Consider the following 27921-nt stretch of genomic DNA (forward strand, 5'->3'; position numbering starts at 1 on the left):
GATAAAAGAAATGTTTACTCTTGAGAAGAATCATACGTGGGACCTTGTGCCACTTCCTTTAAGTCATAAACCTGTTGGATGTCGATGGGTTTAAACGATCAATGGAGCTAAGGGTTTATACAATCGAGTTTCCTCCAGACGGCTCCATTGATCGCTATAAAGCCCATCTTGTTGCTAAGCGTTAACACACAGACTCATGGTGTGGATTACTTTGAAACATTCTCTCCGGTGGCTAAGCTTAATTCGATTCGCGTTGTGATCTACTTGGCCGTTAATTTATCACGGCCCTTGTTTCAACTTGATGTTGAGAATGCATTTCTCCATGGGGACCTTGCAGAGGAAGTTTACATACATCAACCTTCTGACTTTATTGCTCCTCACAACCCTACGCTTGTATGTCAGTTGAAGAAAGCTCTTTATGGACTCAAACAATCCCCACGTGCATGGTTCGAAAAATTCAGTCAGGCTCTCTTGGAGTTCGGCTTTGTTCGTAGTCATGCCGATCATTCTCTCTTTATATGTCGTCGATTGACGGGCATTATGGTTCTCATTGTCTATGTGGATGATATTATCATGTCCGGTAGTGATTCTGTTGGAATGAGGAAGGTTAAGAATTTTTTTAAGACCAAGTTTGAGATCAAGGATATTAATCCTCTTCGCTACTTCCTCGGAATTGAAGTTGGTCACTCATCATCCAGATTGGTTTTGTCACAACGAAAATATGCGCTCAATCTTCTCATGGCGACCGGCATGTCAGGGTGTAAGCTCGCTACCACTCGCATAGATACTTCACAGAAGCTTCGACCAGATGATGGTGCTCTCCTTACGGATCGCGGGATGTATCAACGGCTTGTAAGCCAGCTTATTTTCTTGACTATTACTCGCCCAGACCTCTCATTTGCGGTGGGCGTTGTTATCCAATTCATGCAAGCTCCCCATACTTCCCATCTCACGGCTGTCTACCACATACTTCGGTATCTAAAATCAACCCCGGGTCTTTAGCTTCCACTTTCAACTGCATAGTCATCTTCATCTTTCTGGCTATTCCGATGCTGATTGTGCAGATAGTACTTGTGATCGCCACTCTACATCCGGCTTCTGTACCTTCCTAGGTGGCAATCTTATAACATGGAAAAGCAAAAAGAAACTGATTGTTGCTTGGTCCTCGACTGAAGCAGAATATTGTGTTATGGCTCATGCGACGTGTGAGCTCGTGTGGCTTCGCAACCTTCTTAAAGAACTTGGCTATCCTCCTTCGGATCCTATTCCTCTTCACTGTGACAACCAAGCAGCCATCCATATTGCATGTAACTCAATTCTCCACAAGCGAACCAAGCAAAACTAGTATGACTAATACAAGATTGGATGAGTCATACAACCAGAACCAGAGAAATTAATAAAAATAATTAAAAATAATTTTAAAAAATGAAAATTTATAAAGAGAATAAAATTCAGAAATTTTGGGAAATTGTGGGGATGAACAAAAATATATGAAACAAATTTAACCTACCACATCTTTGTAGAAATTTAAACACATTCAAGCCCATTTTAACAAATTTAAACACAAGATGACAAATTTTAGTTAAAAAAACTATTAAACACATGGAATTACACAAAGTTCAAACAACTTTGGTTAAATCCATTAATGAATGCAAATGTTGTGATAAACCGGGCACGGCTCTGATACAACATTGTTGTAATCCCGAAACCCAACAAACCCGGATCAACCCTAGGTATTAGAAATTCAGATATAATACAACCACCAATCTGTGCGCTTTGCAAAAGCACGTTCAACGAAGATAGAACAATCAAATCGATAACAAAACAATCAAGCAAACACAGAATACACAACATTAAACATGGAAAAAACTTTGCGGGAAAAAACTACGGCACAAAGCGACAGAGATCTCCACTATAATAAAAAACCTTGGAGTTTACACCACTCACCTTCTCCAATTACAAAATCACCCGATCTCGCCTTGAGATGCGTACCTAGGAAAACCCTAGCCCCTTGAGAAAATCACTTCCAAAGCCCTTACAAGTATAAAGAACCCTCTCACCTCGCAAAACCCTTGCCCTTAGAGAGAAAACACTAGTATTACCAAGCCCTAATCGCAATTAGGCTTAAATACCCCGATTTCCACAAAACCACATAAGTAATCGATGTCTGCCGGTCGAACCGATGCTAACTATCAATTAGACCAACAAGGCCGTCAGTTGGACCAACAAAGCCCGACTCTGCTCCCAAATTGAGAAATCATGTACATTGTTGATCGGACCAACACTCTATCGGTCCGATTGACAAGGCCGTACTTTGTTTCCCAGACTATGCAGAATCCCATGCATTTACACAACAATCTCCACCTTGACTTGTATTCTGCCAAGTCACCCAGAAGATCCCCCTACTCACCTCCACTTTGAGCATAAACCACTCCCTGCATTCTCTACCTGGAATGTAGCTCCATCCGCACAACTATGCAAGGGTGCCCAATCTCGTCAATGGCTAATGAGATTAATCAAGCCCAAGCAGTGATTGAACTTGTCTATGGTCACCTACTTTGTCAACATGTCTGTGGCATTCTTGTCCGTATGAATCTTCTAAAACTGAATATCTCCTAAAGTAATGAGTGCTTTTATCTTGTGGAACCTCATGTGATGTAGGACGACCTAATCCAACCTTAAATGAACATCGTATATGAAAGGGGCAGATTTATGCAATGTAAAAGAAAAAAATATATATCAGCCTTATACATCATAAAACAAGAACGAAATAAGGTTAATATAATATTGATTATGGCCATCCATCACAAACATGAAGTTTTGAATCTTAAAATCTGAGTTTAGTTGGATCCGGCGAAAGATAGAACTTTCGTCTTACAATAGGTCTGTCTAACGATCCAAGTGGATTTTCTAATCCAGAAAAATAGGAATTTCCTGGATTGGAAAATCTGAAAAATTCATAAAAGAATTGGTGGTTCTTCAGATTTAGATTTGGGTGATGGATTTTATGTGGGGGATGAAAATCTTTTGAGATCTAATGATTTAGATAAAAAAGAATCTTCTAGATCTAAAGGTTTTAGGAGAAAAAGAAGAGAATGAGATTAAAGAAAAGATTACCTTGAGAAAAGAGAGAGAAGGAGAAAGAAGTAGGGGATGAGAAATCGTTTACCTGGGCCTCACGCCCTCTTCCAATCACTGGAAGTCGAAGACGAAATCGTCAAAAGCAAAAAGCTTTTTTTTTTTCTTTTTCATAAAACATCACATAACATGCTATGGGTTTAGGGCAACCCTTATAAATTCGTAATTACATGAAATTACCAAAATACCCGTACTAAAAAAAATTTCAAAAAAAAGAAATTCGCACAAAATTGTACACAAACTGTCTCAAAACTTAATTAACTCAAATGTTCATAAACTAAATGTAAATTTGAGATGCCCGATGGGCCCCCGATAATAGTGCCGTGAAGATGGTGTAATGAAGGTGGGCTGTGACGATCCAACGGTCCGGTCACACCATCCTCGCGATCCAATGGTCCCAATGTCTCCTCTAAGCAACCTACACATGTCATGAACACGTGTAAGGTCTTCAACCTCTAGAGACCCAACCCGCATCCGTCATCTAACCACATTGACACGGGTAATGCACGCCTCCTGTGTTGATATACTTTGAATGGCCTGGTGTCCGCATCAACTCCCCTCGGCTGAGAAGATCTCGACTCCAGCGAGATAAAACTCTTGTGCTTTTCTAACAAATCTGGATCTAGTCGCTGCAACTCTGCTTCCGTCAACCATGTACAGTCGGATGATGATTTGTTCTTCCACTTCACTAAGTACCTCTGAAATCCACCGTCTCAAGTGGAAACAATTTGCTCATCCACAATTCCTTCAATTTCTTCTCTTATCTCAGGTATAGTAGGCATAGGTCGTGTAGGTTGGGAAGAAAATTCAGAAATTGGCCAATGGTTTGGAACAAAATTAGGGTCTATGGGATGGCTTGAACAAGGCATTAGATCCTCCACATTGAATGTTGAACTAATCCCCATGCGAGGTGGAAGATCTATCATATACGCATTGGACCCAATCTTTTTCAAAATCTTAAAAGGTCCAGCATTGCGTGCTTGTAACTTCTTAACGGTACCTTGTGAGAATCGTTCTGGCCTCATCCTAACCATTACATAATCACCCTCATTAAATTCTTGAATTCTACGATGTAAGTCAGCCGAAATTTTGTATTGTTCATTACTAGCATTTATCCGCCTCCTAATCTCTGCATGCAACTCATGAATGTGATGGGAAAATGCATCGGCTGACTCTGAGGTCCTCTGGGTGACTGACATAGGTAACAAATCTATGGGTAGTCTAGGTTTATAACCACTAACAATCTCGAATGGACTCATACCCGTAGACCTATTAACTGAACTGTTATATGCAAACTCGGTGACTGGCAGGACTAAATCCCAAGTTTTAATGTGTTCACCCACCAAACATCGTAGTAGATTTCCGAGACTTCGATTCACAACCTCAGTTTGGCCATCAGTTTGAGGATGGTAGGCAGACGAGAACTGGAGTCTCGTACCCATCATATGCCATAATGTCTTCCAAAAATAACTAGTAAACCGGACATCCCTGTCAGACACTATGGTCTTAGGCAAACCATGTAATCGAACTACCCCCTCAAAGAAAATCTTGGCTATGTTGGACGCATCTAAGGTTTTAGAACAAGAGAGAAAGTGAGCCATTTTTGACAAACGATCCACGACCACAAAAATGGAATCGTGCTTTTTAATTGTCTTGGGAAGTCCAAGCACAAAATCCATACTGATGTCTTGCCACGGTGCGTGGCATTGGCAATGGCGTGTACAATCCAGTATTCTGCTTATTTTGTTTTGCCAGTTGACATGTTCGACATTGCCCTAAAATTTTGGCTACGTCTCGCTTGAGACTTGGCCAATAAAATCGATCCTCCACTAGGGCAATGGTCTTATCTCGACCAAAATGGCCAGCAATACCTCCATCATGAAACTCCCAAACAAGGAAATCCCGGAGAAAAGTGAGGGGACTACAAAGTCGGTCTCCTTTGAAAAGGAAACCATCTTTCAGCACGAACTCACCCGAATTATGCTGGGCACCTAAGAGTGACACGTATGTTCCCCCAAAATCTGGACACATGGGATACTCGTCTTTTAATTGCCCGAACCTGTCAACTTCTACACTCAAGGAGTTAAGCAATGTCACTCTCCTACTAAGGGCATCGGCTGGTTTGTTCTCGATCCTGGCTTTATGTTTCAGGACAAATGAATATTCCTAAAGAAACGCAGCCCACTTGGCATGCCTTGGGTTAAGTTTCTTTTGGGAATTCAAATACCTCAAAGCCTCGTGATCAGAAAACAAGACAAATTCTTGCAGTAGAAGATAATGACGCCAATGACGTAGCGATTGCACTACCGCATAAAATTCTTTGTCATAGGTGGAATACTTTTGTTTTGCCTCATTCAGTTTCTCACTGAAATAGGCAACTGGATGACCCTCTTGGCTTAGTACTCCTATACCTACGCCTGAAGCATCACACGCTACTTCAAAGACTTTAGAAAAATCTGGAAGACGCATGACGGGAGCCTCTATCATCTTGCCCTTAATATCGTTGAATGTCTTAGCTGCTGCCTTAGACCATATGAACTCTCCCTTTTTAATGCAATCAGTAATGGGAGCCATAATAGTGCTAAACCCTCGAATGAACCGACGATAAAATGTGGCTAAGCCATGAAAGCTTCTCACTTCATGTATGTTCCGCGGTTCAGGCCAGTCAACTATGGCCTTGACTTTTTCTGGATCTGCTCGCATCCCTACAAACGGCACTATGAACCCTAAGAAGATAACCCTATCAGACAAGAACGAACATTTCTTAAGGTTCGCACATAACCTTTCCGCCCTCAGGACACTACAGACCTGCCTCAAGTGGTCGATATGCAGCTCTTTAGTGGCACTATGAGTATGTCATCAAAATAAACCACTAAGAACTTCCCCATAACGGGTCTCAAAACCTAGGTCATCACACGCATAAAAGTACTGGGTGCATTAGTCAAGCCAAAGGGCATGACCAACCACTCGTACAACCCATCCTTCGTCTTAAAGGCTATCTTCCACTCATCTCCTGGGCGTATGCGTATCTGGTGATACCCGCTCTTGAGGTCGATCTTGGAAAAAATGGTGGATCTAGCCATCATGTCTAACATATCATCAAGCCTCAGTATCAGAAACCGATACTTGATCATGATCTTATTAATGGCCCTACTATCCACACACATCCGCCACGTACCATCTTTCTTTGGCATTAATAGCGCTGGTACGGCACACGGACTCATGCTCTCACGAATGAAAACTTTTTGCAAGAGCTCATTTACCTGTCTATGCAACTCTGCATGCTCTACAGGATTCATCCTGTAATGAGAAAGGTTCGGTAAAGTAGACCCTGGGACAATCAATGGCATGCTAGATGTCCCACATAGGTGGAAGCGCATCCGGTAAATCCTCAGGGAATACATCACTATACTCCTCAAGAACCGAAGTCATCTCAGGGGGTTAACTCTATATGAACCTCGGGTGTAACTTCCCTAGCCATTAGGGCGTACACCGTCGAATCATCCTCTGTCTCTTTCTCAAACTCTTTTGCATTTATGATATGTAGAGACTTCAGAATAGATTTCCTCACATCCTTCCTTGACTCACTCGTTTTCACATCCCTAGCCTTGTCCACGTGGCTGTTGGGTGGCAACGGATTAATCTTGATTTTCTTGCCCTCATGCGTGAATGTACACACGTTCGAGTGACCAAAAATCATGACATCTCTATCATATAACCACGGCCTCCCTAGAATGATGTGACCTACATCCAAAGGTAAAACATCACACCACAACATGTCTTTATATGAACCGATTTGGATGGGGACTAAGCACTGCTGGGACAAAGGCATAGAAGACGTGTCAACCCAAGAAACCTTGTAGGGTTGAGGGTGAGGAATGGGTTTCAAACCCAAACAAGTGACTGTGCTAGCTGAGACCACGTTGGTGCAACTACCACTATCCACGATGACTTTGCAATTTTTGTCACCGCTCTTGATAAACGTGTAGAAAAGTGTGCTTCTGCGCCAATCATCACTCTTTGGCCTGTGCTAAAGCACATCTAACTACAACTAGTGGTGTAGTCTCTAGTTCTTCTTCATAATCACTAGCACCTATCTCTAGATGATATTCCTCAACTTCATAATCACTCATGTCATCTGCATTTTCATTTGACTCGTCTATGACTAAGGCTTTCCCGCGAGTCTTTGCTGTGCACTGGTATGCGAAATGACCTGTACCTCCGCACTCATAACATCTCAAATGACTACCACTGCCAGGATTGGCACTAAGGACACTTTTTCCCTTATCATCCTTAGGCTTAGGCGGTGCACTAGCCTGTGCCCTAGGCTAACTTCCAATGTTAGGTTTGGTTCCCTGAAAACCAAATCTAACAGTAGAGTCTCGGGACTCAAAGCCCCTCGTGACAGGAGACTATAGGTAAAGCTCTAACTCTTGTACAACTTGGTAAGCCTGATCCAAGTCACTCACTGCATGAGTCATAAGCTCATGCTGCAGATCCACACGAAGACCCACTTTGAAACGTGCCAGCGTCACTAAGGGATCCTCCTGAATATCACACCGCATCATATACTCAAATTTTGCGATGTAATCTGCAACCGACATAGATCCTTGGCGTGATGCTTGCCGTTGATCTAGGAGCTTTTGACGGTAAGAGAGAGGAAGATATTTTTCTTTTAATAACTCCATCTCTACCCAATGTGCGACTGGGACACCTTCTGATCTCTCGATCCTACGCTCCGTATTTGTCCAAAACAATTTAGCTTGGCCCACAAGTTTCATTTTCGCAAACCGCACCTGTCGGTTCTCAGACATCTCATACCATTCAAAATAATGGTCCATATCCGCTAACCAATCAAGGAATGCTTTTGGGTCAAGACGCCCATCAAAACTAGGAGCATCTACTTTAACACTCTTTAAGACCCTCTCATCGACATCATAACGGTCTTGATACTCGACAGCAGGCTGCGGATTTCGCGCCCCTCCACGTACTACCCCTCAACCATGTGTTCCACGACCTCTACCACGATTTCCTACCCGTTCCTCAACTACTCACCCTACGTGAAACTGTTCATCCCCTCCAATGTCGAAGATTTCTCTTAGGGACGCTTCTATCTGATCCATACGGGTATTTGTGTTCCTAGATTGTGCCTCAATGGCGGCCAAACGTTGGGTGATCGTGTTCAGCATCTCAGTCAACTGTTCCATATTTAAAATCGGGTGTAGACCAAATCCTCTACCAGTCCGAGTGGGCATACACAATAAGAGTCAACTTAGGTTTCCTAAAACACGACTCTAGGAGATTGTTGTGACACAAGACTATAGACACCGACGATCCTAACCTTTAGAATGATGCAAATGTGAAAAAATTCAGATCTAGACTCTCTTTTTTTCTTTTTTCTTTTTTTTGCAAATCTGAAAATTTCTGATCTAGACTCTATATGCGATGTATGAAACCCTAAAAAAAATAAAATTAAAAATAAAAATCTAGACTCTTGTTAACTCGATCTTAGACGACCCAATGCAAGAACCTAAGCTCTGATACCAAAATTTGATGTGGGACAACCTAATACAACCTTAAATGAACATGGTATATGAAAGGGTCAGATTTATGCAATATAAAAATTTAAAAAAAAAAAAAAACAAATAAAATATCAGCCTTATACATCATAAAACAAGAACGAAATAAGGTTAATATAGTATTGATTATGGCCATCCATCACAAACATGAAGTATTGAATCTTAAAATCTGAGTTTAGTTGGAACCGGCGAAAGATAGAACTTTCGTCTTGCAATAGGTCTATCTAACGATCCAAGTGGATTTTCTAATCCAGAAAAATAGGAATTTCCTGGATTAGGAAATCTGGAAAATTCAGAAAAGAATTAGTGGTTCTTCAGATTTAGATTTGGGTGATGGATTTTATGTGGGGGATGAAAATCTTTTGAGATCTAATGATTTAGATAAAAAAGAATCTTCTAGATCTAAAGGTTTTAGGAGAAAAAGCAGAGAATGAGATTAAAGAAAAGATTACCTTGAGAAAAGAGAGAGAAGGAGAAAGAAGTAGGGGATGAGAAATCGTTTACCTGGGCCTCACACCCTCTTCTAATCACTGGAAGTCGAAGACGAAATCGTCAGAAGCAAAAAGATTTTTCTTTTCTTTTTCATAAAACATCACATAACATGCTATGGGTTTAGGGCAACCCTTATAAATTCGTAATTACATGAAATTACCAAAATACCCCTACTAAAAAAAGAAATTCGCACAAAATTGTGAACAAACTGTCTCAAAACTTAATTAACTCAAAAATCAAATGTAAATTTAAGATGCTCGATGGGCCCCCGATAATAGTGCCGTGAAGGTGGTGTAATGAAGGTGGGCCGTGACGATCCAACGGTCCGGTCACACCATCCTCGCGATCCAATGGTCCCAATGTCTCCTCTAAGCAACTTACACATGTCATGAACACGTGTAAGGTCTTCAACCTCTAGAGACCCAACCCGTATCCGTCATCTAACCACATTGACACAAGTAATGCACGCCTCCTGCGTTGATATACTTTGAATGGCCTGGTGTCTGCATCATCATATCGATGTACTTGGTTCTCGCATGATACACCTGATTCAACGCTAGATGGATACCACTCTGACTATCACGATGCAACCAAATCGCCTCCTGCTTCAACCCAAGTTCTCCTATCAAGACCCTTCAACCATAATGCCTATTTCGACGCCTCTGTCACCGCCATGTATTCTACCTTAGTTGTAAACAACGCTATAGTAGACTATAGCGTAGATCTCCAACATATCAGTCCACCTACTAATGTGAAAACATATCCCGTAGTGGACGTCCTGTTGTCTAGATCTTCTGCAAAATCCAAATCCACATAGCCTACAACTCAACTTGAAGCTCCATGTCTCTCAAACACGATCTCAATGTCAACTATACCCTTGAGATACCTGATAATCCACTTAACAACATTCCAATGCTCCTTTCCTGGATTCATCATATATATATTAATCATACTAACTGCATGTGAGATATCCGGCCCCGTGCAAACCATCACATACATGAGACTCCCTACTTCACTCGCATACAGCACCCATGACATGTCTGAAATCTCCTCTTTTGTGCTTGGACATGACTTGTCTGACAACTTAAAGTGACCTGCTAGAGGCGTGCTAACTGGCTTAGCACTTTCCATATGGAACCTCTCTAGTACCTTCTGCACATATCCCCTCTGAGACAGCAACAACTTTTTAGACTCTATTTTTATGAATCTCCATGCCTAGGATCTTCTTCATAGTGCCCAAATCATTCATATCAAACTCCTTGCTTAACAAAGACTTAAGCAAGACTATCTCCTTGTCTTTCACAGCCCACTTGCACCCTATAGCCCTCTGACCTTTTGGAAGTTCCACCAACTCCGATATTTGATTCATGTGTAAAGATTCCATCTCCTCCGCCATGGCCAGCATCCACTTGTTGTCATCCTTTCCAGACTTAGCCTCTTGAAAGGTGGAGGGATCTCCACTCCCTGTGAACAATGCAAAAGAAACCATGTCCTCGAACCCATATCGAACTGGAACTTTGGTTCTTCTCTTCCTGTTCCTGGCTATACTTTCCCGTGTATCATACTGATTGTTTCGGTCAGTTTCTTGCTCTTGTTGGATTTCACCTTCAGTAACCGGTTCAACTCGACCTGCACCAATAATCTCTCTGTATCACCATGTGTTTATGACTTCCCTACAGCGTCCTTGTTGGTCTTCAACATCGATGCCTCATCGAAGATGACATTTCTGCTAATGACCACCTTCTGAAAAACTGTATCTCAAATCTTATAATCCTTGACACATTTCTCATACCTGACAAACATGCACTTTTTAGATTTGGAATTCAACTTCGTCCTTTGTCAACTCTGTACGCGGACGTATGTTGGACACCTGAAGACCATCAATCATGAGTAATTGACGTCCTTACTTGTCAAGACTTCCTCTACAACCTTGGAGTCCAGCTCTGTAGATGGTGACCAATTCACAATATAGCATGTCATGTTAACCGCTTCTACCAAGAAGCTTTTAGGCAGCCCCCCACATGCAACCGCATACTTCTCACCCTCTCCAATAGAGTTCTATTCATCCTCTCTGCCACCCCGTTCTGATGTGAGGTCCCTGGAGTTGAGAAGTGCCTTGTGATGCTATGTTCCTTACAGAATTGCATGAATTTTGTCTCTCTGTACTCTATACCATTATCCGACCTGAGACATTTAACATATCTCCCGGTTTGCTTTTCTACTCCCACCTTCCATTCATTGAACTTAGCGAATACCTCAGACTCATGCTTTAAGAAGTAGACCCAAACCTTCCTCGGGTAATCGTCTATGGAGCTCACAAAGTATCATACTCATCCCTTAGACGGTACCATCACTGGCCCCAAACATCAAAATGTATGTAATCGAGCACCCCACTGCTAGTATGTGTAGCAGACTTGAACCTTACCCTTCAATGCTTCCCATGGATACAATGCTCGTAGAAATTCACCTTGCACACCTTAACACCCTTTAATAGTTTCCATTTATGAAGTTCCATCATGCTCCTCTCACTCATATGCCCTAGCCACATATGCCACGGATTAGTGTCATCTGTGTCGATTTCTGCATGTGAGGTGATAGCAGCCTAACTTACAATCGTGCTCCCAACCAACTTATATGGATTTCATGTCTTATGTCCCTTCATTAAACACCATTGCACCTCTAGTGACTTTGATTACACTGCCAAAAATGGTGAATGTACACCCGCTCGTATCTAGAACACCCAAGGATATCAAGTTCTTCAGATCTAGGATATGCCTAACATCACCTAGAGTTCGTACGACTGCATCAAACATCCTTACCTTGATGGTCCCTATTCCAATGGCCTTGCATGATGTGTCATTCCCCATCAGAACACTCCCACCATCATAGGACTTGTAGGAATCAAACCAAGTCCTATCCGGACACATATGATACGAACATCCTAAATCGAGTATCCAAGTATCTAAAAGATGGCTCATAGATGAGGAGACCGAGAGGAGATCTTCTAAGCTCTCTTCCGCTACGCTAGTTGATTCGTGCATGTTGTTTTTACCTTTGCTTTCAGGTCATCCTTCCATTTCTGGCAGTCTCTCTTGAAGTGCCCACTTACACCACAATAGAAGCATCCATCCTTAGCCTTTGATTTCAATCTAGACTTTTTCTTTTTGTCAGACCGAGATTGCTCCACGGATCTCCCACATCCATAACCCTCTTCCACAACTAACCCTCCTGCCTGAGACTATTCATCGCTTGACTTCTCCTTCATTTCGTTAGAAATGAGAGTCACTGTGATTTCTTTCAGCTTTTTTGTATTCTTCCCATACAGCATAGTGACAAGATGGCCGTATGATGTGGGAAGTGATGCTAAAAGTAACACGACTTTATCTTCATCATCGATCGTCACTCCGAGCCTTAACAACTCGCTACATAGCTTTGTAAACGAGTTCATGTGCTCTAGGAGATCGGATAATTCCTTCATTCGTAGCCCAAAAAGTTGTTTCTTCACAAACAACTTGTTCATAAGGGAGTTCACCATGTATAGTTCTTCTAGTTTCTTCCACATCTCCAGGGGGTGATTCCTCATTCAGAATGTTATACATGACTTCATCCGATAGACACAGACAGGTGGGGATCATAGCCTTCTCCTCGAGTTCGCTCTAGTCATCATCCGAGATCCTCATAACCTCTTTAAGAGTGAGTCCTCTCTTGTAGTTGGGTGAGGGAGTCCCCAAGACATCTACTGTGCGTCGTCACCTCCATTTTCAATCAAGCAATCAACTTTTTTTCTTCTCTCTACCACTTATTGAGTATTTTATTCTTGAATCAACGTGAATTGGTATGGTGTATTTTCCATTCATTGTGATATCTTCATATCCTCTTTAAGAGTGAGTCCTCTCTTGTAGTTGGGTGAGTACCCAAGACATCTACTGTGTGTAGTCACCACCATTTTCAATCAAGCAATCAACTTTTTTTCTTCTCTCTACCACTTATTGAGTATTTTATTCCTTCTTGTCCGTTGAATCAACATGAATTGGTATCAAAGGCACGAGTGCATTTTCATGGTGCAAGGATAAGACCAATGCTACCATACAGCTCTACTCGAAGATGTCCATATGCGTACCAAAGTTGAGGAATGGAAACATGCCAACAACCACCTTCAATGTATGATGAAGGAGGTTTTGTGTAAGACTCCCAACTCAAAGCCCCGTGAACAACCCAATGGAACCTCCTCCACATATGGGTCAACCATTCAATGTTCCCGATCTGTTCAATGAATAAATGCACTCTAATTCTTCAAGTTTTATTAGATCTTTGTCACGACAAGTTCCACCACAACCAACTTGCGCAACAAAGCAACTTGCATATGCTCTAGAAAACGCCGACAAGAGCATTCAGGTAGACATTCCCGACTTTAATGGTAAACTCAACCCTAAATCTTATTGTGATTTGGTTGCTTCTTTAGAAACTTTCTTTAAGTGGAAAGAATTATTGAAAGAGAGGAAAGGTAAATTCATCGCAACAAAACGCAAAGGTCACACCATAATTTAGTGCCAACAATGCCAATTGATTCATGAGTGGAGATGAAATTGACAAATTAACACTTGCTGAAATGAAGGTCAATGGGATGATAAATTCCTCCCTCTCGATTATTGTTAAACTTTATCGCGAAAGTTTCACCATCTCTGACAAAAGAGTGACCAAAGTGGCCAATTACACCAAGGAATTTTATTATACTTAAGCCGGGTGGATTGCAAGAAACTGATAATCAATTGATAACTAGATACTTGAGTGGGTCAAAATTATTTATCTGTGATTTCGAAATACCGCAATGGAACTCAATCAAACACCTTTTCGATGTGGAGAGAGTACATTCAACTGATAAGTGTCCTTAAAAGAAAGTTAGCAACCGATTGAATTTAATAGATAAAAATGACAATGGGATTAGCTATGATTTCGAAGATGACAATGAGACCTACCAAGAGGTATGCGACCCTAATAATCATGTAGAAAGTGATAAAACGAATCCTAACCACCCCTAGAAGCTAAGAAAATGACCATCGATTACAAGGCAATATTTTTAATGCTTTTTGTACCACTTATGGTCGAAGAGGTTTGGTGTTTGATTGATTCAGGAATAGTGAAAATGTGGTTGTCAAAAATTTGTCGATAAATTAAAATTAAAATTAAAATGTGAAAGGCATCGCAACCCCTACAAAATTTCTTGGTTCAAAGGGGAAGTGAAGTCCCGATTGATGAAAGGTGTTTGGTAAAATTCTCCATTAGTAAATATTATGATGAACTTTGGTTGCATATCTTACTTATACATGTTTGCCACTTATTACTTGGGTGACCATAGCAATGTGACCAAGATGTCCATCATGATGGAAGAAAAAAATGTTTATTCTCTCTTAATAAGTAAAGCGTGTTTTTCCTTAAAAGGAAATCTCTCCTCATGTCCTTAAGGAACAACATGTTAATCTTTTGTCTTTAAAACATTTTGAAAGGACTTATAAGGAAATGACCCATATCTATGCCCTTGTGGCCCAAGACGTCCCCGGTGTTTTCAATAACGCCCGTAGCATAGCGGTAGCGTACGCTACGTAGCGTAGCATAGCGAAATCACTACGTAGCGTCGCAAATAGCGTTTATCCCCTGTAGCGCACGTAGCATACGCTACAGATACGTAGCGTGTAGCGTAGGTAGCGTGCGCTACCTGTCTGGTATTTTTTTTTTTCACTGCATGAAACAGTGGTGAACTCACACCACAAGCCACAACTTAAGTTTTAAAAAAAAAAACCCTATTCGAAAGGCTTCCACACCCAAACCAAAAGCAGCCGACGCAGCTCCTCTCCCCACCCTTCCATCTGGAGATCGAAAATCCCCTTACAGGCCCAAATCGATGTTGCCGACGCTGCTCCTCTCCCTGCCCTTCACTATTGAGGTCGAAAATCTGCTGTCATGCGCATACCGACGCTACACGTTGCTCCTCTCCCCACTTTTCAATCTTGAGTTGGAAAAACTGCTTTCAGATGCAAACCGATCGCTGTGGAGCTTCAACATTTGCAGTTTTCACTGATTCAATCTCATCTTGAGACAAAAATAGGTACGCTCATTCCTTTTTTTTGAATTTTTTCGATGTACAATGAAAATAACTTGGTATTTTCAGTTTTTTTCTCATTTTTTCCCTTTTAAAATGCCGATTACTGTCGGTTTTTTGTTTTTTATACTTTTTTTCTGTGGTATAGCCCACGTGGGCCCCACTGAGGTGCGTGAAGGGGTGGGATGTGCATTATTTTCTATGGTGTGGCCCACATGGGCCCCACTGAGGTGCGTGAAGGGGTGGGATGTACATTATTTTCTATGGTGCGGCCCACTGAGGTGCATAAAGGGGTGGATGTGCATTATTTTCTATGGTGTGGCCCACGTGGGGCCCAATGAGGTGCGTGAAGGGGTAGATTTGCATTGTTATTTTTAAGAATGTGACATTTATATATTTTGCTTTTTTCTTACTATTTAATATATATATATATATATATATATATATATATATATTTAAAAATAGAAGTATTGCGTAGCTTACACTACACGCTACGCTATTTCGCTACACGCTACGGAGGGTTGAACGCTACACAACACACTACCGCTATTTAAAACACTGGACGTCCCTAAAGAATAAATGAAAGAAATACCCAAATGTATGGTGGTCCACTCTTGTAAGAGTTTTCTAATGTTACACTCGAAGAGCTTCTAGATGGGTTACCACCCATGTGTGACATCCAACACGCAATCGATTTGGTGTCGGGTGCCACATTACGACACTTACCCCACTATTGCACGATCCCTATGGAGCATGCCGAACTCCAAAGGCAAGTGAAAGAGTTGTTAAAGAAAGGTTTTATCCAAGAAAGCCCAAGTCTATGAGCAATACCCGCCCTTCTTACCACTAAGAAAGATGGAACTTAAAGGATGTGTGTTGATAGCCAAACCATCAATAAAATAACCATAAAATATAACTTCCCAATTCCCCAACTTGATGACATGTTGGGCATGCTTCATTTTTTTTATTAGTTTTTTTTTTTTTTACACACGCACACACTCACACAATAGTGGGATTTCACCACCTATGGATGCTCGAACCCTTGATCGGGGGTTGAAACTCCTAAGAGTCTACCACCATGCTACATGGTACAAAGGTTTTAACAAAATTTGACCTTAAAAGTGGATACCATTAAATTCATATCCAGTCGAATGACTAATGGAAAAGTTGATACCACCAAATTCATATTCAGCCAGATGACCAATGGAAAACCACTATTAAAACCTACGATGGCCTTTATGAATGGCTGGCTTCTCATGTCATTTTGATTGTCAAATACACCAGGTACCTTCATAAGACTTATGAATCAAGTTTTGAAGGGGAAATTCTGGTCATTCATTTTAACGATATTCTTATATTTCGTTCTTCTGTTCTTCTGATCATGACCATATTAATCATATGCGTCAAGTGTTGCAAGTTTCGCAAAGGGGAGAGCTTTATATCAATCTCAAGATGTGTGCGTTCATGACTCACAATGTAGTCTTCCGAGGCTACATTCTCATATCAAGGCATCAAGGATGATAAGAGCAATAACAAAGCAATCGTGGAGTGACCAACCCCAAAATCGGTCTGGAAAGTTAGAAGCTTTCACAACTTAATAGCATTTTGCTAGCGGTTCATTAAGAACTATAGTAGCATTATTGTTCACGTGACTGATTGCATAAGGGCCAAAGACTTTGCTTGGACTCGAGAAGCCCGGGAGAGTTTCAACTTAATCAAGGAAAAGCTAACTAAAACACTTGGTGCTTGCTTGCCAAATTTTAATGAAGTGTTTGAGTTAGAATGTGATGCATTACTTGGGCATTGAGGCTGTCTTAAGCTAAATGGGGCACCCAATAGCCTTCTTTAACAAGAAACTCAACGATATCAAGAGATGGTATTTCACATATGACGTTGAGTTTTACGCCATATTCAACCCAATGATTTTAACATCACTACTTGATACATAAAGGGCTTGTATTATACTCCGATCATGAGGCCATCCACTTCCTCAATGCCCAAAGGAAGCTTGATGCAAGGCATGCTAGGTAAGTATCCTAATTACACGACTACACCTTTGTCATTCACGACAAATCCAGTGCTAGGCAAATGCACCTAGTCGAAAATCTTGTCTCCCCAAGATATTGTCTTTTGAGATGATTGGATTTGATCTGCTACCGGAAAATTATAAGACCAAGTCATATTTTGGAAAAAAAATTGAAAATAGTACAAAAAAGGGCGAAATGACAAACTTTAGCATCGTGAAAGGTTATATCCTCAAAGGGAACAAACTTTGGCTTCTCAAAAGATCCTTACAACTCCAAGTCATCATTGAGCTACATGGTAACGACTTAAGGGGCCGTTTTCGTCAAGATAAGACCATTATTGTGGTTTGTGACCATTGCTATTGGCCTCGATCGAACCGTGATGTGGTGCTGTTTGTTCATAAATAAATGATATGTCGAACTGCTTCTTGTTTTCTTTTAGCCTCTTAGCCTCTTAATAAATTCCACCAATCTTCAAACAAGAAAAATATATGTCAAAGAGCTAAAGTAGCAACAAACTTGTGACATATACCAACTCATCCATGGGAAGACATTACTGCAATTTTTTTAAATAGTGGTAGCGTACGCTACGTAGTGTCCTAAATAGCGTAAATACCCTATAGCGTACGCTACAAGGTCGTAGTGTACACTACAACTACGTAGCGCGTAGCATATGTAGCGTACGCTACAATGTATTTTTTTACTATTTTATTTTTTTTATTTTTTTTATACTTTCTTTGTATCTAATGTTGAGGAATGTGGCACTTGTATTGTAATTGATATTTTTAACCTATGGGATTTTTATTTATTTTCATAATTGTGACTTTTGGTTTCAATTAGACATTATTAATTAAAGTAGTTTGCTTAGAAAGTTGTTGATGCGATAATTATGTGATTTAGTTTATATATGTGGATTGGCTTTTGATAAATGATAACTAATAACTTGTTTGAACATGCGTATAATTGATAAAATGAATCATCTTTTAGGCATTTTTATTTTTTTCCTTTTCACTATTTATTATATTTATCCAACTTTTAAATTAAAAAATAGAAGTATTGTGTAGCTTACACTGACCTACACGCTACGTATTTACACTACACGCTATAGAGGGCTGAGTGTTACGCATCACGCTACCGCTATTTAAAACACTGGACATTAGTATGGATTTGCTGCTCGCATGTCAAGAACATAATGAGGCTATGATTTTATCTTCGTGGTAGTCAATTGCTTCTCCAAAATATCACAATTTATCCCACACAAGAATGTTATAAATGCCTCCCACATTGCTCACATCTTCCTTAAAGAGATCATTCGGCTCCATGTCTTCCCCCCCAAGAGCCATGCAAAAATGTCTCAAAAAGTTACAACTAGAAGCCCTTACCAATGTAATCCCCATTTGGGGGGACTCAAACGACAAATGATGTGGACCCTTTTTGCTCTGAATCATGAACAATGGTCCTCTATAGTCCTAGTAAAAATGAGGATGCTTGTGATGCAGGATTCTTGTTATCTTAGATGCACAAAACTACTTCTGCAACAATTTAAATCGTGCTATTGATTTGCACTCACATGCTATTCATTCGCACACCTATTTCTGCTTCCTAAATGGGTTTTTTCATGGTGCTTCCTAGATGTTTATACTTGCCAACATTTTGAAACAAATGCTTCCCCACTTCAACACCCAAATATGTTGCCACTTTCGCCATGTTTTGTGAAGCTATGGTTATTTGAGATAAATACACCTTTTTGGCTTCATAAACCAAAAGATGGCCCAACGGCCTTTCCTTTTCCAATTCTAATTGAAAATGCATAAGGATGCACCTAAATTGGGATTTGGTGGCAATTTAAATGGATGCCAAAAGAATCACTCAGCTTGATATCAATGCATTTTAAAAGTATGCGTAACTACATAAGTAACTTTTTTACCAATATAATAAGTTACTGAATGTTCTGTCGAATCAAATCCACTCCTTTCCAATGCCAGCAGATATCAGTCTCCTCAAAACCCTTAGAAACAGCCACATGGTTAAATAACTAACCCGTGATGAGGAATAACTCTGTCACATAATCCATCCATCAATTGCACATTTGAAAAAAGTTAAATTAATCCCTCGACAACGCCTAATCATAAGAAGGTTTTAGTTGTGGATGACAAAATGCTAAATGGCCAACATCACAACCATTATAATAGTAACAGCTCGAAGTACAACGAGATGTAAAACTAATGGCATGCATATCCAACACCCTTTTTTTCCTTAGAGAACACCCTTTTTTCATGAAATAGCAACCGTTGTAGAACATGTTATATTCAACAAGTAAATGTCATATCTGACTCAAATAAAATGTTACAGTGGTTAGTTCTTATAGTCATTCCACCTTGTTTTATGGATTTTTCATTTTTTGTACTTTCATTAAACAACCTGTTGTAACTGCCATTCCAGTTGCAAAAGGCAGCAATGCCCCTTGGTCACTCTATTTGCACAATACTCATTTCAAAACCTATGTTTTGGCTATAAAACGAAAATAGTTAAAGAAATCACCAACATCAAACTAAAATGTTTCAGAACTAACAAATCGTCAACCACCTACAAATCCCCGCTGATCTGAATTTTGCTATTGAAATAAATATAATATATTACATCCATCAAAAATCAAGATAATACATTCCAATCAAGGGCACAAAATGTTAGAAGTACAAAATTTAAAAAAAATAAATTAATTAATTAAATTAAATTTAAAAAATCACAAATTTGGAAAGAAAAAAATAATTGATAGAATGTCCGCAACTTACCTTCGTGAACTCCCGAAAAATATCATCCTCCCACACCTCCCCCGACCCCTTCCTACTCAGCAACTCCAACACCTTCCCGAAGAAATGCAAATACACGACCAGCGCCGTCCCATGGGCCGCGGCAGCAACCGACCCAACAACCATCAGAAACCAATCAAACCCGTCGGCACAGGCGAACAGCCTCGAGAACGGGACAGCAGCAGGCGGCGGCTCGATCTCCTCCACCTCCTCGATCCCGCCCCCACCGTCATCCTCCAAACTCACCGGCTCGGCGTTCGAATCGAGGTACGGGGAGGGCGATTCAGGCGGCTCGGACACCTCCGAGACCGGCGTCAACGGCTGGATGTGCGGCGGGGACCACCCGAAGAGGCCGCGAGAGACCATCATTGTGCCGGCAATGGAGGGAAGAGACCTAAAACCCTAAACCCTAACCCTAATTCATGGAAACCTTGAGAAATGGATTTCTCTGAGAAATGAGAGAGAGAGAGAGAGAGAGAGAGAGAGACTGAGGTTTGTCTTACAACAGATGCGTGTGAGAAATGGAATTGGGGGGAGATAGGGTCAGAAGCGGAGTGAATTTGATTTTTTGAGAAGCGGAGGCGCGTTTGGACAGCAGAAAGTGGGATTTTTTTGGTTTTTGTTTTGGAAGAGGGGCGTGAAAAGCAAAGAGCCAATAGCTTTTGGTTGTTGGTGTTTTAGGAGAGTTTATCCGACAGTGGCAGGCATCATTACGTTGCGCCTTTTGTGCATTCCACCACGTCTCTTGCTTTTTGCCAGATGAATTTCTAAGCTACTCGCGCGAGTAGCTTTTACCAGGCTTCTACACGCGCGCACGTGCCAAGACTGTACACGTTGCATCTACAGGTAGAAATCTCGCTCTCGAACGCGACTTGCCTGTGCCTCCCGACCACAGGAAGTTCCTGTGGTCGGAAGCTATGTGGGGCCCACGGATATTCTCATGATAAATCCACTCCGTCTATCAGTTTCACAATACCAATATAGGATGAGAAACCAAAATTAAGAAGATCCAAAACTAAAATACGCCACACCACACGAAAGAGAGAACAAAAACATCCATCATTGAAACCTTCTCCCAGCCGACTATTTACCACTCATATAAACTTTAGGCATAAATATCATCCTGATACAAAACTTCGGTGGACCCCACAAATTTCCGATGGTAGACATACAATCCTCGCTATTTCGTGTGGTGTGGCCCTTCTAAGTTTTTGATCTGCCTTATATTTTGAATCCGACACTATTGTAGCCTTCCAAAACCTATAGACGGAGTGGATTTATTATGGACATCTTTGTAGGCCCCACATAGCTCCCAATCACAAGAACTTCATGGGGTGGCGCATGTAAGTCGCGTCGCTCGGCAGTTCCTCTCCTGGAAATTTATCGCGATATTTTAGTGTTTTGACGTTTATCTCTCGATATTATTAGAAAATCAAAAATAAAATAATAAAAATTTTAACAAAAATTTTGAAATATGAATATATAGTAATATAATAAATTGCTTTCACTTTTAAATGTTTATTTGCCTTAAAACCTAGATTATTTCATGGTAAAAAACAGGAAATTAAGACTCATGAAATTTTTTAATTCTCCCAATATTCGTTTGTTGATTTTCATGAGAATAAAACTATATTTTAAAATTTTTTTATTTGTTTAGAAGGTGAGCAAGAATTTATTACTGTGTGAGAGGTTAAAGCCCAACAACCACTTGCAGCCCATCATTCCCATTACGATGAGCATGTAGTTGAAAATTTATAAATAACTTTCGAAAAAATAAAAAAACTGATAGCAAGTTGTGCTAGTATATTGCAATAATTGTTATTGAGGATCATGGACGTCTAAAGCATGTTTGGATTGAAGATTACTATAATAATGTATTAAAAAAGTACCTTCATTTTAAGTTTTTTATAACTACTGGAGCTTGTATTCGGAGTACATTTGAATTTAAATTGTGATTGCAATGAAATTACGGCAATTTCAAATCCACATGTGTTTCACAACAGTACACAGCGTTGAGTTTACAATAAATTGATGTAAAGGAAATAATCGAATAGTAAGCAATTTGGAACTTAATACGCCAGCGTATGATAAATACAAAATCAACTTGTCAATAAGATGAGACGGAAACACCATAGGTTTTTCGGAGATAGTTCATGCCCATCGGACTATTTTGGCAGGTATAAAAGCTCCCAACATGTTATCCCTAAGATATAAAAGCCCAGTGATTGAAATTCTCGCACCTCATCACCACAACACCTTGCTCGTCCTTTAAATGGCCAAAGAGAATTGATTTGGATCATATTTTTTAGAAAATGGTGCTAGGATTTTTTTTTCTTCGTATATTATTTTATTAGAGAAAAATCATTTTTTTATTTTTAAAAAAAAAGGATAAAAGCATCTATTAAAAATCCGAAACGCCACGATTAACGGGATGCATCATTTGAGGCATGATGTACCCATTGAGATGCACCCATTTGAGGATGCACGCCTCACACGATAAAAAGCGGCCTTATAATGAGTGGGTCACATTCAACTGCTAAGATGGAAAAAAAAAAAAAAAAACCATCACAGATTTTGATAAAACCTGGTTAATTAAAATTTCCACCGATTAAAGTTTTTTAGGTTCATTTTCTCCCTTACGCTGGCTTATGTGCTCATATGGTATTAGGCACAACTCAACTCTTTTCACAAGAGTCATAAGTGAATGATGCTTTATAAGCCCATTTTTCTCCAATTTCCCATCTAATGTGAAACAAAGTTTTTCCTTTGAATGCATGAAAAGGCAGCAGGAGATTTCCTTTTCATTAATATTTTTCCTATAATTTTTTTAAATACATATAACACATTGGAATCCAAACCTTTTGTTTTGGAGCTTATATTTGGTATGCAATTAAATTCTTTAATATACTTATAGGATATAAATTTAGTTAACTAAGTTAACTTTAATACCCCCAATTAGTATGCATATTTGGTATTTGCTAGAATGAGCATAATAAACTTACTAAAATATATACTTTAGAAAAAAATGATAAATTTTTGAGTCTCGGGTGAGCCACAGACTTCAAGATCACAAATAAGTGACTCACTGACATTTTTTAACAATCTATTTAGTTGGCAAAAACTTAGATAGTTGGGATCTTTCTATTGATGTGATTTTAGTATTTAGTCGATCATTGGATTATTTTAGGTACTATCAACGTATATATGTACATACAACAGATTAGTAGCCTACAGACATGTTTGTTATACGTACGACTTTTCTTTCTTTAAAAGGAAGCCAAAAAATGCATTTTTATTAAGTTGCACACAAATCCCAGTAAAAATATGAGATTTCAAAACATACCAAAACTGTATATTTAAAATAATCTTCTAATTCCTTTTACCTCCAAATATGACAATCATATGTAGAAAAGGTAACCGTTGAATTTAAAATATACTCAAATACTCTCAAACCCAAGCCACTATATGATCCTTTGCTAGTCTCCAAAAAACATAGCATTTAACCAAGAATCGGCTTATTTGGTTTATATCTTTTCAATACTTTAATATCAAATCATCGAATCCACATGGCGATATGCCTATTTGGATTTGAAATGGTTCATGCAATGGTGCAATTTTAAAAAGACAATGATAAAAAAATTCATTTATGTTGTATTTGATCAATAATTGTTGCACTTAATTTTGCGACAATAAAATCATAATAATAATACTTTTTCATTATATTACCATAACAATTTCTAATATAAAAGGCCCTTAATTAAAACACTGAGAAATTTCATGATATTTGGTGCAATAAAAGGTAATTGTATTTTCAAGAGTAAACTTGTAAAGTCCCGTAAATTTTAATGTATGTGACCCTAGCAAATAAGCAAATGTTATTGTCAAGAAACCATACAAACTCAATTAGTTATCTTGTTTAGCCTAGAAATAATTATTTGTGATAATTTGCACCAAACCACCTATTTTGCTAATCGCATGAAGGCCAAATGATGTACCTAGCTAATCCAGGCCCTAACCATCGCGCACAAGAAACTACGCTACTCAATTCATTATATAAATGGTTGGATTAACCAAACGAGCTCTAAACCTTCCGTTAGTGGACTGTTAAACTCGAAGCTATATAAAGACATCCATCTTACCAGGCTTGATGTCCCTCATGGAAAATTAAGTTAAAACCGCGCATTAAATCGTTCAAATTGTACTTGCAAGATGAGCATATGAGATGTATGAAGTTCCCTAGAAACTTATAAAAGTTAATCGTACACATCTGAACTTATTCAATGTTGAAGCATTTAGACTGTTAGTTCACGATCAAATTAAGGGCACTATCCCTAATTACTATTTTACAAACATCCTTATAGCCACGACCTTGATCGATGATCGGTAACCATCAAACTGATCTCTTAATCATAGTCATCGATTTATCGTGTCTAAATTGTGGAATGATCATAGCCTTACATAGGTCACCACTTGGGACAACAATTATATGGCATGAATTGACCCATACACTCCATAGTGGACCCCAAAAGTTAAAATCAACTTTTCGTAGGGTTAGCTAACACTTAAACCAATTTATAGGGCTGAAAAAACCTCTCTTGAGACTATAAATACCCTCATTTGGGCAACCTCTCTCCTTCATACGAATTTTACCATAGCTTAAGAGAGAGAGAGAGAGAGAGAGAGAGAGAGAGAGAGAGAGAGAGAGAGAGAGCTTGGTGCTTGTAGGGTGGGATTCCTTCGATCAATCCCTAGTTGCTATCGAACCTGCCTCCATGTGCAATCGGAGGTAAGAATCGCATCCTGCCTTTTGATTTAATAACTTAATAATAGATTTCGTATTTTTATTAGAATCCATTTGAATTTAGTTTAGGAATCGATGTTTTTTTTTTCAAAAACTATAACCTTAAGTGCAATTAGATCGCGTAACCCCCTTATAAGGTGAGGATCATTTCTCCGAAGATACATTTTATCATCCATTGATAGTTTTAGTTAGTAAATTCATGATTGGGTTGAGTTTTTGTATATTATAAATGCCATAAATAATTTATTATTGTATCTCTTATGATCTATTTATACTGTTTGATAACATGCTTGATGAAATGTCTGAATGATATGGAATTTTAATTTTAGAATCATTATACATTGCTAGTTAAGTTGTATTTATATAAATCGGTTGAATTATTGATTAAGAATTTGTACATATATTTGATTTAGCTTACCATGGTATGATATTAAATTGCCTTATACCTTAAATAATGTACTTAATAATATGCATCATTTTTGTTGTGGAGTAAACTTTGTTAACAGTTTGAATGACTGGACAACTCGCCTTTGGTTGGTTATCCCAGGCTCGTTCGATTAACCAAGGTAGAACACGGACAGTTGACAGTATTCAGAACTACATGAGCTGTTTTACACCCAATGCCGATTTCGTCGGAGTTCATTGTGATCAGTCAGATCAGTCAAATGTAGAGTTGATCATTTTATGTGCTTGATTATTGTGTGATATTCTATAAAATTTGGGATACTACTATTTCATTGAATTAGAGTGACAATCACAACCATTAGTGCAATCCTAACTAAATATCCATGGGTCGAGCATGGTGGTATGGGACACCGTGTTCGAGTTATCGTCTTATGCTGGGTGACAGCCCCCATAGTGTCCAATGAGCATGTTGGAGGTGACGAGCCTACCATACTTGTTGATTTCATGTGACGACTTTTACCGTGTTGTTAACCTCTTTGGGCTATGAGCCCTTTACCTTTGAATTAATTATTTATGATTAATGTTGGGGTGACGAACACTTATTTGGATTTAGGGACATTGGCAACACACCACGTAATCCAATTTATTCAACTCGTAATATGATGGAGGTATTTTAGCTTCGCCAATATGGTTGTATGTAAAGGGACTAATAAAGACTGAGTTAAACATGCATACATTGTATGGGCGTTATTGTGTGTCCGGTCGATTATTCTATGCCAAAGTACTATTCGAACGACCCTTATTATATACCCGATCGATTGTTCCGCGTCAGAGTACTATTCGAATGACCCTTATTGTATACCCGATTGTTCTGTGCTAGAGTATTGTTTGAACGACCCTTATTGTATACTTGGCTGATTGTTTTATACCATAGTATTGTTCAAACGGCTGTTATTGTATACCTGACCAATTGTTTTGTATTAGAGTACTGTTTCAATAACTCTTATTTTATACTCAGGATATATTTTGCATATCATAACATACATGTACATAATTAACTAGTATAAGAAATGGTTTTAATGTTGTGATATCATTAACTACGTTTGATTGGGTTGAAAACCTATGTAACTTAAGAAAATAATAATAATGAGTTTATCACTTACTTCCTCCTAAGATAGTGTTTTAAAATACCCATTAGACGTTATTGACACAAGTACCACCAAGTCCATGCCCTAAACGAGGTGCAGCGTTCTAAATTTTTGCTATTTTTTATTTTCAAAAACCCTTAAAAGATTTTGATATAACTATCTTATGTTGTCACTTACTGACCCTTAATTCTCGAGGTGAGCTTACACACTGGTGGTACCAATAAAGAACTACACAAATCCGATTAATCAACCGCAAGAAGCCAACGAATCCACCCGATCTCTTAAATCTCGAGTCTAGCCTCATGATTTCTTCATCCAAAGCCCAAACCTAGCCGACCTAACGTTGACTAATTAAGAAGACCATAACTAAATAATGACCTAATAAAAGTCGAGACAACTAGGGTTTGAATCTTAATTAACGAATCAAACTTACTCATTTACTCCTTTAGCCTAAGAACCAACGATTTAGGGTGATTATGATCAAATTATCATTCCTGTTTATTATAAATAGGCCACACTATGAACTTAGTTAATCCTAATCCTAATCATTGCGCACGAAAAATCTCACTACCTAATTCATTCCAATAATGCCTTGATTATCCGAACAAGTTTAAACTGTTCATTAGTGTGTCACTAAACCCGAGATTATAGAAAGACATTCGTCTTAGTGGGCTTGACATCCATGCGAGACATAGAGCCAAGATCGTGCCTTGCATCGCTTAACTTAGATTGGCAAGGTTAGTGCATGAGATATGCAAATATTCTTGAAATTAATCAATGACTTAAGTTAGTTGTCTCCATCCGGTCTTTGCCCAAGTTGTGACTTTCGGGCCGTTAGATCGCTCCCAAATTTAGGACAATAACCTAAAGTAATACCCTACACAAATTCATATAGTCATGGGCCCGATCGATGGTTAGTGACCGTTGAACATACCTTTGATCATACTCATCGATCGGTGCATCCGAATGTCGGGTTGATCATGTTCATGCGTAGATCATCACTAGGGCCAACTATCATACGGTTTATAACAACCCCTACACCTTATAGTGGACTCCAAAGGTTAGAAACAACCTCTCATATGGCTAGTATAATGAAAACATATGCCTTATGGCTATTTACACCACATCTGACATTATAAATACTCATTTATTTCACTCCCCCTCTCCCCATACAATTTTTTTCTAGTAAATAAGAGAAAAAGAGAAAGGGAGGAAGAGAAGAAGAGGGTGAAGGGAGAAATGGTAGAACCTGGTGCTAGATCTCGCCATCCGATCCCCGTGCTAGCCAGATCTTGTAAGGTCTCACTTCTACGATCGGGTTCACATTTTTCACAACCAAAATCCAATGATTTCGGAATAGATTCTTTATCCCTTGCTAGGTAAGAGGTTTCCTAGTTATCTTTTTGTCTCTTTCTTTCATTTCCTAC

The 27921-nt window shown here is 39.3% G+C and overlaps 1 protein-coding gene across 1 annotated transcript in view; it reads right to left on the reverse strand.

The window, feature by feature from the left end:
* LOC131253009 (ABC transporter B family member 6-like) overlaps window positions 1-20848 on the reverse strand; it is a 46415-nt gene extending 25567 nt beyond the window's left edge. Inside the window, exon 1 of the mRNA XM_058253828.1 lies at window positions 20123-20848. Coding sequence (XP_058109811.1) covers window positions 20123-20509 — 387 coding nt within the window. The 5' untranslated portion in view covers window positions 20510-20848. The remainder of the gene's footprint in view (window positions 1-20122) is intronic.
* Between the last annotated feature and the right edge of the window lie 7073 nt (window positions 20849-27921).

Source organism: Magnolia sinica, chromosome 8 (assembly GCF_029962835.1).
Source record: "Magnolia sinica isolate HGM2019 chromosome 8, MsV1, whole genome shotgun sequence".
Taxonomy (NCBI): domain Eukaryota; kingdom Viridiplantae; phylum Streptophyta; class Magnoliopsida; order Magnoliales; family Magnoliaceae; genus Magnolia; species Magnolia sinica.